The 14,779-nt window shown below is 41.0% G+C and overlaps 1 protein-coding gene across 1 annotated transcript in view; it reads right to left on the minus strand.

The window, feature by feature from the left end:
* Positions 1–14,779, minus strand: part of LOC119907121 (dolichyl-diphosphooligosaccharide--protein glycosyltransferase subunit STT3B) — an 87,488-nt gene that overhangs the window by 32,773 nt on the left and 39,936 nt on the right. The window contains exons 2-3 of the mRNA XM_038724727.1: positions 11,934–12,042; positions 3,757–4,044 (exon numbers count right to left, since the gene is read on the minus strand). Coding sequence (XP_038580655.1) covers positions 3,757–4,044; positions 11,934–12,042 — 397 coding nt within the window. The remainder of the gene's footprint in view (positions 1–3,756; positions 4,045–11,933; positions 12,043–14,779) is intronic.

Genomic DNA, 14,779 nt, shown 5'->3' on the forward strand with positions numbered 1-14,779 from the left:
ATAAAATCCTAAAAATAAATACAATATAAATGGCAGCAGGTGAAGACAAAGTTTATGATAATTTATCACTCATAGTTAAACAAGTAATTCTCTGGGATGGATCTCTAATTCATTTAATTTACTATTTATAAAGATTTTACACCAAATGTGTGTGTGTGTATATATATCTGTTCTAAATATCAGTCATCGGTCTAATCGGTTATTAATAAATGGGATCGGCCCGGAAAAAAAGCCTTTACAGATCATAACAGTTTCCTTGAAATGTGATTTAAAAATCTCTGCAATGCCAGCGACATATATTAAAAGCAATTCAAATTCTGTGTTTGTTTTTTTTCCTGCACATATACGTATAAAACCCTGTATGTATATAGTATGTTTGGCTCCCAGATATGCAGTATGTTGTAGGATGTCAGCTCTCCCAGTGAGTAGCACTGTCAGCTGTTTGGTTTCACTCTGCTGAGCTGGTACAGACACAGAGACAGTCGTGTTGTATCGGGACTTAAATTGCAGACACAACAGGCACGCTCAGCCAGCCACCTGGACACTAAACTGTAGGTCATTGCCAGATCAGTGACAGTGAGCGAGTTCAAAAAAGGGCCATGCAGCTGTCCGCGAGCATACTCGAGCCTAGTGACTCATACTACCTTGAAACCACATGTAGAGGATGCAGCCGTGCACGATTTGACAAAGTGACATAAACTGGGATGACTGAATCCTTGGACAGATAAAAAGGTCCCTTCCAACCCGGCGGCATCTGTACTGCCACGCTTGTTACGCTGTGACAAACAGCGGTGAGGCATGGCATGACGAAATACCCACATCACTACTGGATGAAAGCCTCTACCATGCAGCGTGTCTTTACGCTCGAGCAAAAAGGGGAGATCAACACCTTGAAGGTAAAATAAAAAAATTGGACAAATAACCCGCAAGGTACTATTACCACTCGCTGAATGCCTGTGGCATGCATAATGAAAGCTCTTTTCTGCTCACTTACTGAAACACTCTTGGGTGAGGACAGAGTACCAGTTTTGCTGCTCACCAGTCTGTCTAACGTGAGGCGCCAACAGCCATCTAGCAAATTTGTGTCTCTGTGGGACATTTCCTTTGAGAATTCAAATGACAGTTAAATTATAGATAGTTAACCTGGAAACAGAAAATTCTAAACTGCAAAATTTAGATTAAAAATAGAAAACAAAAATAAATAAAAAAGACAAAAAAGTAAGACAAAAAGTAATATACAAAATGTTTATGCTTCTTCTCACTCCCATCTGCCTTTTTACAACTGCCATTCCCATTTAATTTCCAAGCAGTATGAAGGATCAATATTTTTGCAGCACCTACAACAACTTTGCTTCATTTGAAGGCCCTTATAAAGAGACATCTTTACACACACACACAACGGTGATTTGATCATCATCAAGTGAGAAAACCTTAATTTCCGTGTTCACCAAGTAAACATCTGTGACGATCATTCTCAGTCTTTGCATTGGTTGTGTTAGGCTCAACTGTAGCCTGAATCTGTTACTGTGTGCTATGCAGTAACTGACTCACCAAACTATCAGCTAAGAAAGAGCATTTTTCTTGAATGCTAATGAGCAATGTTGTATGGCCTCCAAATACACATCTACATAAATGTGGGACTCCTGCTGGTCTGCACTGTTTTTAACAAGATTTTTTTTTATTTTATACAGCTGCAGGAGGTCATGTTTGAAAGCTGTGGGTACAATGGAAAAAAAATCTGATTTGATGCTTTGTTTATGTAACTCTTGACTGATACGTCTCCCTATAGCTACATGGCCACAGTTACAGTCAATCGACATTTGGCATATTTGAGTCTCCTCTGTTTCCAATAGGAATGCATCATTCTATCATGTAATATTTTCTTGGTAATACCAAAGCCACAGAGCTTTGGTATGACCTAGAAACAAAACAATCATGCCCTTTGCCAAAGTAAACACAGCAGCAGGTGTGCAAAAAAGAAAACAAACAAAAGGATCTCTTTTGAGGTTTATGATCCTTTTCGTTCACCACGATTTGCAAATGATAGAAAACGTCATTAAGAGTCAGGAAGTCTCAATCCAAACTCTTCTCTTATGGGGCCCCTCGGTTTTGGAACAAGTTACCAAACTCCATTCCGTAAGCACAATCTCTTTCAATCTTCAAAAATCAACCTACCTCTTTGGACAGTATTTACTGAACACATATGCTCTATTATCCTAAAAAAAAAAAAAAAGGTAACAAAATTGCACCTTATTTGTACATTGTTTTGGACAAAAGCATCAGCCAAATTAATACATAATCTATGTAAATGTAAACGTATTACGCTGAAACCAACATAGCATGTAGCAGGACATACATAATACATACTTTTGCTTAAACTAGTGTGTATACACTATTGTTTGATATTTCTGCAGTGTTATTTTACATATCTATTGGTGCTTTTACATTCAATTCTATCATTACTGCAACAACATCCTTCCCGCAAGGCAATTTACAATCTCAACCCACTCTTTAAAGTCCAGAGAAACCTGATTTAACAGAAGAAGCTGATTACTTCGATTTTCATTAAGCTGGTAATCTGGAAATATTGAGTTCTTTTCTATCTGAAGTTTCCTTTCCACATTTTAATTTTCAACATAAATCCTGTTCTTGCATTAGCATTTTTATTGTGAGTTTTAAAGAAAAAAATAATAAAGCGTGTATCACTCAACAGATACAACTCAATACAGAATGAAAAACTCCTGAATGCTTGTCAAGGTCAATTCCAATAACAAGAAAGAACAGGATGCTGATAAAATTGTTTGCAAAGCAGAGATCTTCAATTTCATATATGCACACACATATGAGATGCATTCACAGTAAGATAGTTGCGGGGCTGTAAGAAAGCTGCTGATGCAACTGAAAAGAGTGGATGGACTGAGGTACGGTGAAAAGTCTGTTTCAGACATTTCCAGCTTGAAACACTCCTTCCTTCCACCTGCTGCGTGTTGCAAAAAGTCTTTGCACTCTAGTTCCTGCGAGCATCCAAGCTGTATTCTAACATTTTCTCCTCCTCTGTGGAATTGCTTTGTTCGGTCAAGGTCTACCTTGCAGAACAAGGATAGCCTGGACATAGTATGTTTTAATTACTGAAGAAAAAATATTTGTTACATACAAAATTAAATCGGAACAAGTTGAACACAATGACAGTGCACATTCAACAATGTCAGCAGCCCTGAGGGGGAGAACACAACCTGTTGTGTTCACACAGTATATTTTAGAAAAGGAAGGTCAATTGGGAGGGGGGCTATTCAACCTTTAACCCGAGATTTTTTCAATTCTACTCTTAAAGGTCATCTTATTGTGAAGGTTTTACAGTGCACGAAGCGGTTTCCTGGGCTCCACACGGTTGGCAAAGATGCCCAGTGTGCCTTTCAAGGCTTTGGATGAATAATTCAGAACATGTAAGGCCAACTAAGATTGAAAATAGGACTACTTTTCTGGCTATATAAAGCCTACCCCTTAAACATGAACAAAAGACTGAGCTTTCACTATAGACATTTTGATATATCTTTTTCAGCTGAAGCAGATTTAAAATGCTGAGGCTTCAGGATTCATTCCGATTCCTCACAAATGTTTAAAGTTTAAAGTGTCACCTCATTATATTGACCATGATGTGCACATCCACATTGCAATTACATGCTCGCCTATATTACATTCATGTACATTTAGATTCTTCCTTATTGCACCTTTTTATCATTTGACTACTGTACATACCCAGAGGTAGTAGGTGAATTGCAGGGCGAAGATGGCGATGCCCTCGTTGTCGAAAGAGCCAGCGACAGAGCGGGAGATATAGCCTGGGACAATGGCAATGAAGCAGGCCGCCAGCAGCCCTGCACCCTGGTTCCACAGCTCCCGTGTCAGAAGGAAGGTGGAGATGGCGGTCAGACCGCTGAACACTGGCGCCAGAAAGACACACACGTCGCGGATGTGGACCGTGATGTGGAGCAGGTTGAGAACATAGTGGATGAGGCCGGCAGTCACCATTAACCCGGGGTATACCTGAGAGATGGGGCAGAGAGAGAGAGCTTGTGAGAACAAAGACAAGCATGAAGGGTGGGAGGGATGTCAGGGACCGAAAGGAAGATAGGTGAGACAAGAGTAAAGCAATGAGTGTAACGATTAGAACATTAATCATCAACTTTTCAAGCAAAAATATGATTCCAATTTCTTAAATGCGAGTATTTGCAGCTTTTCCTTGTCTAACATTACTGTTAAATGAATATCTTTAATTGGGTAAAAACATGGGCTCTAGAAAATCGCTTGGGATTTTTATATTGTTTTCTGATGTTTTGTAGACTAAACCACTAATGGCTTGATCGAGAAAATAAATGGCAGCTTAGTAAAATAAAAATTAATCTTTTGTTGCAGCCCTAGACATGAGCAACGGTAAATGAATGAAAAGGACTGTGCAAGATGAGAGAGAAAGCATTGAAAGGTACAAAGAGGGGGAAAAAATATTTTAGGTGAGATAAGAAAAATTCTAAGCATTACAAAGAGGAGGACTATGAAAGATAAAAGCTGCATGAATTTCTAATACACTTTATTGATTGACACAGGCTTTTATTTATACTACCATCCACTTCTTTAGAGCCAATAGATTACATACTAAGCGAGGACAAAAATGTGGCAAAACAAATGTCTCATTCAGTTTCTGTATACTGAGAAAAATTCAACTAAATATGTCGGAAGACTTGGACCAACACTTTGCACTGCCATGTGGTGCTGCAACTTATTATAATACAATCAATACATCTGTTGATTATTTGTCATTTAAAATGTTTTAAAAAATAGTCAAAGCCAAAAGTGAACTCTATGAATAGCTGGTTTTGTCTGACCAAAAGTCCAACACAGAAATCTATTAAATTTACAATGACATTTTTTGCTTTATAAATGACTGAAACAATTAGTCTATTCTCACAAATTGTTGCCATGTATGACATTCAACAGAAAGTTATGACTTAAATCCTACACTCTGAAGCTGGGGTGTGCGTAGGCAAGCCCTCGTGTCCCTGTCTCGTCTATACATGAGAGCAGATCCAATTAGGGCCCTGTGCAGTACACTGGCTGTCTGAAGTAAGAACATAAAATAAAAAAAAGCAGGGCTGTGTTTAACGTGCGAGTGATGTCCCTGATGCGTGTTCACTGTTGCCGCAGTTCATGCACTTTGCCTTGCCGCTAATAAACTCAGGTCTTCACGTCTCTAATTAGCCTGTGCCTAGGAGACCTAAGCTTCATCAACCAATCTACTTCAATGAAAATCAACCATGTCTTTGCTCACGGCTCTAAGGATTAGACTCTCTGGTATCCTGCCATTTACAAAACTACTCTTGTAATTGTTAGGCATTTTGAACTGGGTGGTAGGGCCCAGGTCCCAAAACATTACAGACATGATTGAGATTGTTCATTGCAACCAAGTACATTCTGCATTTATCAACACTTTTCTCGTAATCGCCAACATAGCGTGATCATTTTGAAAATATCAACTAGAACTGACAAAAGAGGTTACCAAAAATGCACTTGGGTCATTGTCCTTATGGCAACAAAGAGTGGTTTGTTGGCTTGACAGCCCACTGTAGTTATGGACTGTCACATTAGAGAAGCCTTCCTTCCTTATCTGTGGCTCAGGAGAAAGAGCAACTGACAGTCGTCCTTTGGGGAATGGAGGAGGGGGTGGAAGTGAAATAAAAAGGGAGAGGGCAGCTGGACTGGTCTAGGGAGAAAGGCACTAAAGTGTCACATTAACTGATATCACTCCATCTGAGTGCTTAGAGACTTAACGCTATCATACACAATTAATGAGGACTGTCAGGATCATCTGTCTGATTTTGAATAAAAAAAGGGGGAGGTTTGGATGGGAGAAGGAACAAAGAATGGAGGCATATTGGAGGTGAGAAAAGACAGCGAGACATTAGAGACCGGCAGGGGCAGACAGACAGATAATGAAAGATAAAGTTGGAGAGACAGAGGAAGAAAAGTGAACCATAGCTGCTGAAAGGAGAGAAAGGGTGTGTTAAACAGAGTGCAGACGGGTAAATGGTTGAATGCAACAGACAAGAGTCTTGGTCTTCGCTGTCAGATAGAGCAAAGGTGGTTTTATGAATTCCACCTGGAGCCAGAAGAGTCAGACCACCACTCCCCCCCATGAGAAAGGAGATGGACATTGATAAAATGTCATGACAGGTTTTTGAAAACAAAGAGGGAAAGTAATTTTGTAATTCATAAACTATTTTAAGTTTTCAAAACAAAGGATTGTGCCTGCATTGTGAGCTATGAAACCGACTGTGCCAGTCTGAGATGAACTCAGCACTTGTCCACACCCCTGCATGTTTTAAAAGCATAAGGATGATGCAAATAAGAGCTCTCACACATTCATTTTATGATTTCGAATGCAGTGTGGGAGTAAACTAAATGCCCTTCTTCCCAGAAGCCTGTCTGTGTTCAGAAAATTACCTAGCTCAGTCACGCAAACAAGGGGGATTTTGACAATTAGCCTACACAGTAAATAAATGGTTGGCTTCCTGTTACTCCAGCAACTACCATCAGCATGGTGCCCTTGAGCAAAGCACCAGATTATTCTGGCCAGCAAGCCCATCCACCGCCAGCTTCTCACTTAAAGACACAGCAGGTAAAAGGGAAATTGACAGCTCTGTCAGATCTCCTCTGTGCATGAACTCCTAGATCTTGCTCCAGTTTGCATAGATTTGCATGTTATAGGGGGACATTTGCATTTAGTGTGACCCATCCAGCTGCTATCGAAATGCCTGTGAACCCTATAAGGCAGAATGTGACTTACCATCTGGCACTAAACTTCTTCCAAGTCAAATGTGGGTTGTTAGCAGACCTAGCCTGTTGAAGGACAAGGCTGTCAAAAAAAAATAAAAAATCTGTATTTAATTGTCAACTAATCTCATAAGACCACCAAAATCAAAGCAGTAGTCTTTCTCTCAATACTTTCTACTTCCCTATCTTGTCTGTGGTTAAAAAAAACCAACACAGTCCCAAATATATGGCTTCATTTTTTTAAAAGCCAGAGTAATTTCCTAAGACAGCTGGGTGCTGTAGTTTTTAGCAAGTGTTACTCAACATGATTAAATAATGCATGTGTGGGGGACTACTTTCAGATGTGGATTCATACACATTTGGTGAGCTAGTGGGTATTTAATGTTGGATCAACTCAAAATGAACCATAATACCAGAAACGATGTACAGAGAGAAGCCAGTTCTGCCAGAGAGAAAGTTCTACATTACACAGATGCTCATCACAGAACCTACTGTCTTTCCACCTCGTAAAAAACCCCAAGCTCTGATTCAGCAGTAGCTCTCGTTTGTCTCTATTTGCAGATTGGTCTGTGTTGAGGGTAGTCTGCTGAGCAAAAGATAATATTTAAAGTAATTTTCAACTGGAAAATGAATCGACTTTTATGTGAAACTAAATTTGAGCAGAAGACATCAGCACAACTTGCTTTAATGTTCTTCAAAAGGAGTCATGTGTGAATTACTCAGTTATTCGTTTTGGGTTTCCCCCCCCCCCCCTCATACATTCATGAAATGTCAGAAAGATATGAGATGTGTTTGCTTTGTGTGCTTATTTGTATGTAGAAGACAATGCGTGGTGCAGCCCAGGGATCCTCTAAATGTCATAAAAATGAACTTAAAACTAAACAGAACCAATTCTGATTACCAGTCTAATCATGAGTTTCAGCTTCCACCCTGGGCCTACAAGGCCTAACTCAAGTATCCACGTACTGTAACAGAACTAGCACATTCATTATTACAAGCTAGGCCTGTCATATGCAATTACCAGGAGCTGATGGTAATTGCCTTTAACAGATGAATGCTGACGGATGGGTTTGGATTCCAATTCCTTGCATCTCTTGCGCAGTAGTGAATACTATATTCAAATATAGGCATGTAGCGTGAATAAAGCTCCTGCCCTGCGCCATCTGCTTGGTGTTGTAATAATAACAGCATCTGAAAGGAATACACGACATTAACATGCCTCGCTGTCTCAACTAGGCAGAGGAACTCTCCAATCAGCAGGCAGGACTGAGTTTACAATGCACGGACACTGATCTTTGGTGTCTGCGGTGTGACTGTCTTTTCTCATTCTCTTTCTGCCAGTCTCTATCCCCGCTTCTCAGCTGGCCTCAATAATGGAAACATGTTGGGAGACACTTCCACATTTATTTGGCACTGAGGACCTGGATTATGTAGTCCTGATGCACCATTAGCTAGAGCAATTTCAGCTCAGTGTGCAAAAGCTGGTGAGTCTATGAAGCTCACTCAAAAGAAAGAAGGCAGGTGGGGCATTTAAAGAGGAGAGGGAGATGGATAGGCCAGAGGTATTTTACTCACAGAGGCATCACAGTTCAGGGCTGAGAAGATGAGGCTGGAGAAGAGATGCACAGAGGAGGGGAGTCGGGGGAAATGGGAGATAAATTGCGTGGAATCGGCGCGCTGTATTTTTCACTGAAAAGGGTCAATGCTTCACAACAACTGTTGCTGCTGGTAAACAGCGAGGCCTTTGCAGCCAGGGAAATCCGTCAAGATAACAGCTCTTGCTATTGGATTGTGACTTAAATCCATCCTGCCCAGTGGAGGCTTATAGGCCTCTATGGTATCTGTGCACTGCCTTGCCTAACCCCAGATAACCCCATGCTACCCTCCAGGCCAGATTCCTAAACCACCTCAACTGGGTCTTTTTAAAAACACGAAAGAGCTGTGGTTCTACGCCAAAACACTTCGTTGTGTCTGAGCTCCTCACCCCATCCCAAAGGGTGAGTCCAGACACCCTATGTACAAAAATCCTTGAAGCAGCTTGAATTCTCATACTTTCAGTCACTACACCGATCTCATGGCTACAATGAAAGATCTACTAAATGCAGAGATTTGCCTTCAGGTACAGCTCCCGCTAAAGTCAAATGCAACACAGACATGGCTGGCGATGCCGTACAAGGGAGTGGGAAGGGGGGTGCGGAGGGTGCTGCAGCACCCCCTATTGACACAGGAGGTACACAGTGTGCAAATTACATATGCAGACTACATAATGGGCCCTATTGTTACTATAAGAACATAAAATACAGCAGGTTAGTGCTGAATGCAGAGGATGCTCTTGATGTTACAGCCTAAAAATTTGACATCAGAAGCTGTTTGCACTGTTTTGTCACGACTATAGGAGCTACATTGGTGTGATGCGCGGATCGGCTCTGACAATATCTGAATAATCATGTATGCACAAATCATCCTACAGCCCCCAACCCAACTAATTTCTTTCTCGGATTTATCCCACTTTGACCGGTCCTTTTAACTTTCCAAGGTGATTTCTTTATTGTGCTGATGTATGACCGGTTTACTTTCATGATTCGATCGAGAGGCTGCTGTCAGTCATTTTAAACGTTTTCATCGCCGCTGTAATGTCACAGCAACTAACCTGAGACATTTATGCAGCAAAACTAAAAACTGATAAACTTGAAAGGGTAGAGGAAACTCTGCAAAGGAAACAGAATTCAACATTTTAATGAAATAATAATTTAGACGCTCTGATGGAGCTCAGGATTGATCAGGAGGACAGCTGATTTACTCCAAACCGTTTCACTGTATGAACCTGGACTGTGTGAGACCTTTTGGATGTGAAGAACACCACAGAACATGAATTACCATTAGATCCTGACTGATCCTGTCGGCGTGTCAATTTAAATATTATGCTGCTGTACCCCATGCGTAAATGCGCACAGCGTCTCTTTTAATGGGGAGAAGCTTCACCCTATTTTAACACCCGGAAAGTCACAAAACGTTTTGCAGCGGTGCGCTCAGTTATTGCACGCACAAGGTTTTCATGTGCTTCATGTGTTTCCCCAAGTGGGGACACTGAGCGTGGAACAGTTTTTCAAGTTGAAATGAGGATAGAGACTGTAATCAGCTCCGCCCGTATGGCCTTCATTTAAGTTGATCGTGTAACAGATAGTTACGGAGGTACGGACCTTGGTGACCTCATATGACCATAACCGCTCTGTGTTAACGCAAAGTGTGCAAGTGCGTGCCCACACACAGTCGTGTCATGCGCATAGTGTTGGGCAAGTTACTTCCAAAATGTAATAAAACATTATAGATTATTAGTTGTCGTCATTTGATAGTAATTAGTTATATTACAATATTACTCTTGATTATTAGTCTCTGAATTGTAATGCTTTACACTACTTTTGCGTTACTTTGAGTTACTTTCACTGCTGTTTAATGGGCGCATTATTCTGATAAGCTGTGCTGCACAGGTGGGTTCTAGTGAGGAGTTAAATCCGCGGATCGGGTGGGTCTTTGTCCTTAACCTTACGATTAATAGAGTGGGGTGAGGGTGGGGTGTGGATGGGTGAAATGGGATGAATCGTCTCCCCCGTTAAGAAAGACGTTGTGCGTATTTATGCACGAGGCACAGCCGCATAATGTCATTGATTAGATCGGTCAGGATGACCTGACAGCAGCCTCTCTGATCAGGAAAGTAATTCCCTAAAGCAGAAACACACAGCCTATAGAAATCTATTTACCCATGATCCATCAGGGAAGCTACCGTCATGTTAAGAGGATCTGAGCTCCCTTGTAGTTTTGCACCCTGCCTACAGTCTCGACCATCGGATTCCCACAACAGGAAATAACATTACACTTGCCGAAATGTTTCTAGGTGTTTTATAAATGTGTGAATTATAAAAAAAAAAAAAAAAAACATCACTTAATTTTGGGTTAAAATGAGTTGTAACGTGCATTATTGAGATTGTAAAGGGCAGGCCTAATATTAGCAATTTATTTTTAGTAATGCGTTATATAACTGTTACAGCAAAAAGCAACACATTACTGTAATTGCGTTACTTTTGTAACATGTTACTCCCAACATTGCATGGGCGCATTTCTACTCTACAGCACCCCTAAGCCAAAATGTCTTCCTGCACGCCTGATGCTGTACCAATTTGCCTGTCGAGCTCAGGCTCCATCTTACCCTCACTCGCGAACAAGATCCCAAGTTAATTGTACTTCTTCACCTGAGCCAGCAACTTACTCCCAAAGTGAAGAAGGCAATTTAGCAGAGTAACATGGCCTCAAACTGCGAGCTGCTGACTCTCATCTACACTGCTTTATAGCCTGTTGCAAAGCAAGCCAGTTCACACCAGAGGTCACAGTCTGATTAAGCCAACAGTGCAACATCATCAGCAAATGTGATGCAATTTTGAGATTACAAACTGGAAACTCTATGCGTCACCTGTGCCTTTTTTACCATAAAAAACATCAGGGCAAAACCTTGTTGGAGCCCAATGACTTCAGAAAATATCTATTGACTTCTTCAAGATATATGCACGCGTCTCATTCTGGCAACAAATCTTGTATCAGTGGCCCCGGCATCTCAAATACCATCAGTGTTCCCATACAAGAACACACATTTTTTTTGTTAGTGCACTGCTCCTCCTCAGTCTAAGGTTCATCAATCCGCTGGAGCGTCCTTTCCGGTACCCTTGCATAAGCCCTCATGGAGAGGCTGAGCAGTGTTATACCCAGAGAGCTGGAGCACAACTTTTCCCTCCTTTTTCAGAAGTGCGAACCACCACTTACTGACTCCCATTCCATAGGCACCGGCATCACCCATGTGAGCATTTAATGTCCTCCAGCAGAACTATGGACTCCCCAGGCAGTGCCTCCTTCAGGCCTACACCAAGAGACTACATTTCTGTGCGCACTCCTGCCAGCCTCTTCAAGGTTTTCTCATTTCAATTTTGTATTTTCCTTTACTTCACAAGGCCGTTGTCTTTAAAGCTGTATTCCTCTAAAGATGTGAAAGAATTGAATGAATGATGAAACAAATGTGTAAAACACTGAGCTTGGCTGCGTCAATTTGAGCAGAAACTTACTGTGCCACCAACAATCCTGCCCAAGGGGTACCAGGCCCTTTCATCAAACCAGTTAAGGAACTCATAGAAGCCATTTGTGGTGAGATGGTGCGTTGATCTGTAGTTGAACCTGGAGTAAACAAAAGACAAAGAGAAAAGGGCTGAGTATAAGGCAAAATAACCACACACAGTAGGAACATCTATTCTCATTTATAGAGCATATTTTGCCAAAGTATATCAGCTGTTCACAGAGCAAAATCATTTAACTCTAGGAAAGAATAGGTTATTTTATTTACAGATTTTCTGAGGGCGGGCTGAATGGGTAAGCTGGAGAGACTTTGCCATGTTAGAATAGGGAAGATAAAGCCTCCATTCACTATGTGAGCCTTTGTGCTGATGCCAACAACTCTCAGGTCAGCCCTCAGTTAAAAAAAGAGGGATAGATGAAGGGCTCTCACACATAATGTGGCATTTTTCAGAACAAAGCCTGCTTATTGTACAGATAATTCCAACTGCAACCACTGGCATGTGCTGGAGTGACAAAAGGCGTGAAATGAGTCTGGTGAGGACCAAAGAATAAAAAAACTAGCAAAAGGAGAATAAATATAAAGGAATATCACTGCAAACAGGCGTTGATTCACACTGTAACTACGGTAAGCCGAGGAGGCTGGGATGCTGTCAAGAAGCACAACGAAAGAGCTGACACTGTTGAGAAGACTGCTGCCAAAGAATGAAGCAAGTGTTCAGTACATTTTCAGAGGAACCTTCTTCGCTATTCATTAATGCTCATTAATGTGGGCTTTTTTATGGTATGTTCAGAGGCCCACATACCTCATGACGTAACACACTTCATGCATAAAGAACTTATAGCAAGGTAGATACGGAGACAATTACCTCTTCTGTCTCAAATAGAGATGTGTACCAAAGAACAGGAGACACACTAGAGAAGTTCCTAAAATGCTACAAAACAATGTATGTTTGTGTAATTTAGTTTCAATAACCTTATTTTTTGTGTTTTTGTCAAGATTTAGGGCTGAGCAAAATAGACTAAAAGTTACCTCCCAGGACTTTTAGGCTTAATACCGATGCGTTGCAGCGCATGCTGAGGAGTCGTGTTGACGACGTAGCCTTCCAAAACAATGTGGTAGCCAAAAACATCCACGTGTTGTAACGTAGTGACTCTGCCCCACGCCAAGCAGACTGCGGCGATGTGTCAGGGAGCCTTTTTGATGCGTTGAGTAGTTCAGAAAATGACTGGCGATCTCCAATCGATTGCTGATTTACCCACGATCACAGACGGTCGCCGAGCTCGCTGACCAGCAAATCTGGCTAAAAATCGTAAAGTGTGAACTTGGCTTTAGAGAGTTTATGAGGTAGAGAGGGCCTGCGAGCAAACGGAGGGGCGGGGCTCTGCGGTGAGAGAGAGGGAGGAGCAAACGCTGGCAAGAAACATTAATTAACTCAACATTAAATATATTGGTAGGGCTGGGCAATATGGCTAAAAAAATGTTATCACGTTAAAAACATTTAATATCACTCGATAGATAATTATCACCATAAATGTCAAATTAATTATTTAGAATTTAAAGGCTGATTTTTTCTCCTGAGAGAAAATTGAAGAAACCAGATTGTTAATTGTGAGGTTACACTTTTCTTTATGCTCAGAATGACAGACAGTGGATAGTCCCTTTTCCTCAACAAAATAAATATCTTGATAGAAAATTTTGTTATCGATTCAAATTAAATCAAACATTTGACGATATATTGAGCATTTGTTATATTGTTATGGAGGAAAATGATATTGTGATAATTATCATTTATTTATATCCCAGCACTATATATATCAGTATAAACAGTTTAATGTTATATCTGTTGAAATAATATCGGTATACCCCATAATATACCGCCCAGCCCTAATTACATTCATTATCTGCATCCAATTATAGTGGTTGGTCAATATAACTGAGCAAATACATTCCTGTGACATTACTGCAGTTAAGGCTATGTTATTGGTGGACTGAAAAGAAATGTCAACATAAACACACAAACAAAGAAGGTATGGCCTCAGAAAAGCACAGATAATAGGCCAGTCTACAGTTACGAACCAAATCAACAGCATTTCCTCACTTCCATATACTCCACAGCTTGAGATTCAGTGGCCACTTAAGATTGAGTGCGTGTGTGTGTGTGTGTGTGTGAATGCAAGTGAAACAGGGAGAAAGGCAGCAGCAGAGTTGTCACAAAGCTGCTGGAGTGTGTGCCGCTTACACTCATGATCAGGACAGTGCGTTTAAAAATTCCTGGCATGAGGTGCAGGTCATTAATCATCGCAAGGAGCTTGGCTTTCTATCGCCTGTGCATTGCACCTGAAGCCAGAGCCTCTTGGCTCTTGTTTCCGGACAGCACACGGTGGCCAGACATTAGTCATTTCATACCCAATGCTGAGAAGCGGTTTCTTGTGTTCATCTTGAACAATTTGTACCATTTTTTAAAAAGATGCACTTTTCCAATAACCAACTCCAGTGTAAACAGTTCCAGCTTTTTTATCCCCACATCCATGTCAGTTTTAAGACTATTTCTTAGTGCTGTGGTCTTAAGATCACTTTTTGATGGTCGTGGACTTGGGATTTTAAGACCAGTCACGACCTTAACTTTGGGAATATCAATAAATTTCTTTTGCATTACCCGATTTATTTGTTAACATCCTTACTTTCATTGGATGTAAAACGTATTACTTCAAATGCAACCAACAACACAGATTAAAAATGTATTGTTCCCGTTAACGACTGTCCCCCCTCCACGCGATGGGTAAGCATGGAAATGGAGTGCTGAATAAAGATGCTTACGTTGATTTCAGCTCTTAGTGT

Source organism: Micropterus salmoides, unplaced genomic scaffold (genome assembly GCF_014851395.1).
Source record: "Micropterus salmoides isolate LMB-PRFRI ecotype aquatic unplaced genomic scaffold, ASM1485139v1 Ms_hic_scaffold_17, whole genome shotgun sequence".
NCBI lineage: Eukaryota > Metazoa > Chordata > Actinopteri > Centrarchiformes > Centrarchidae > Micropterus > Micropterus salmoides.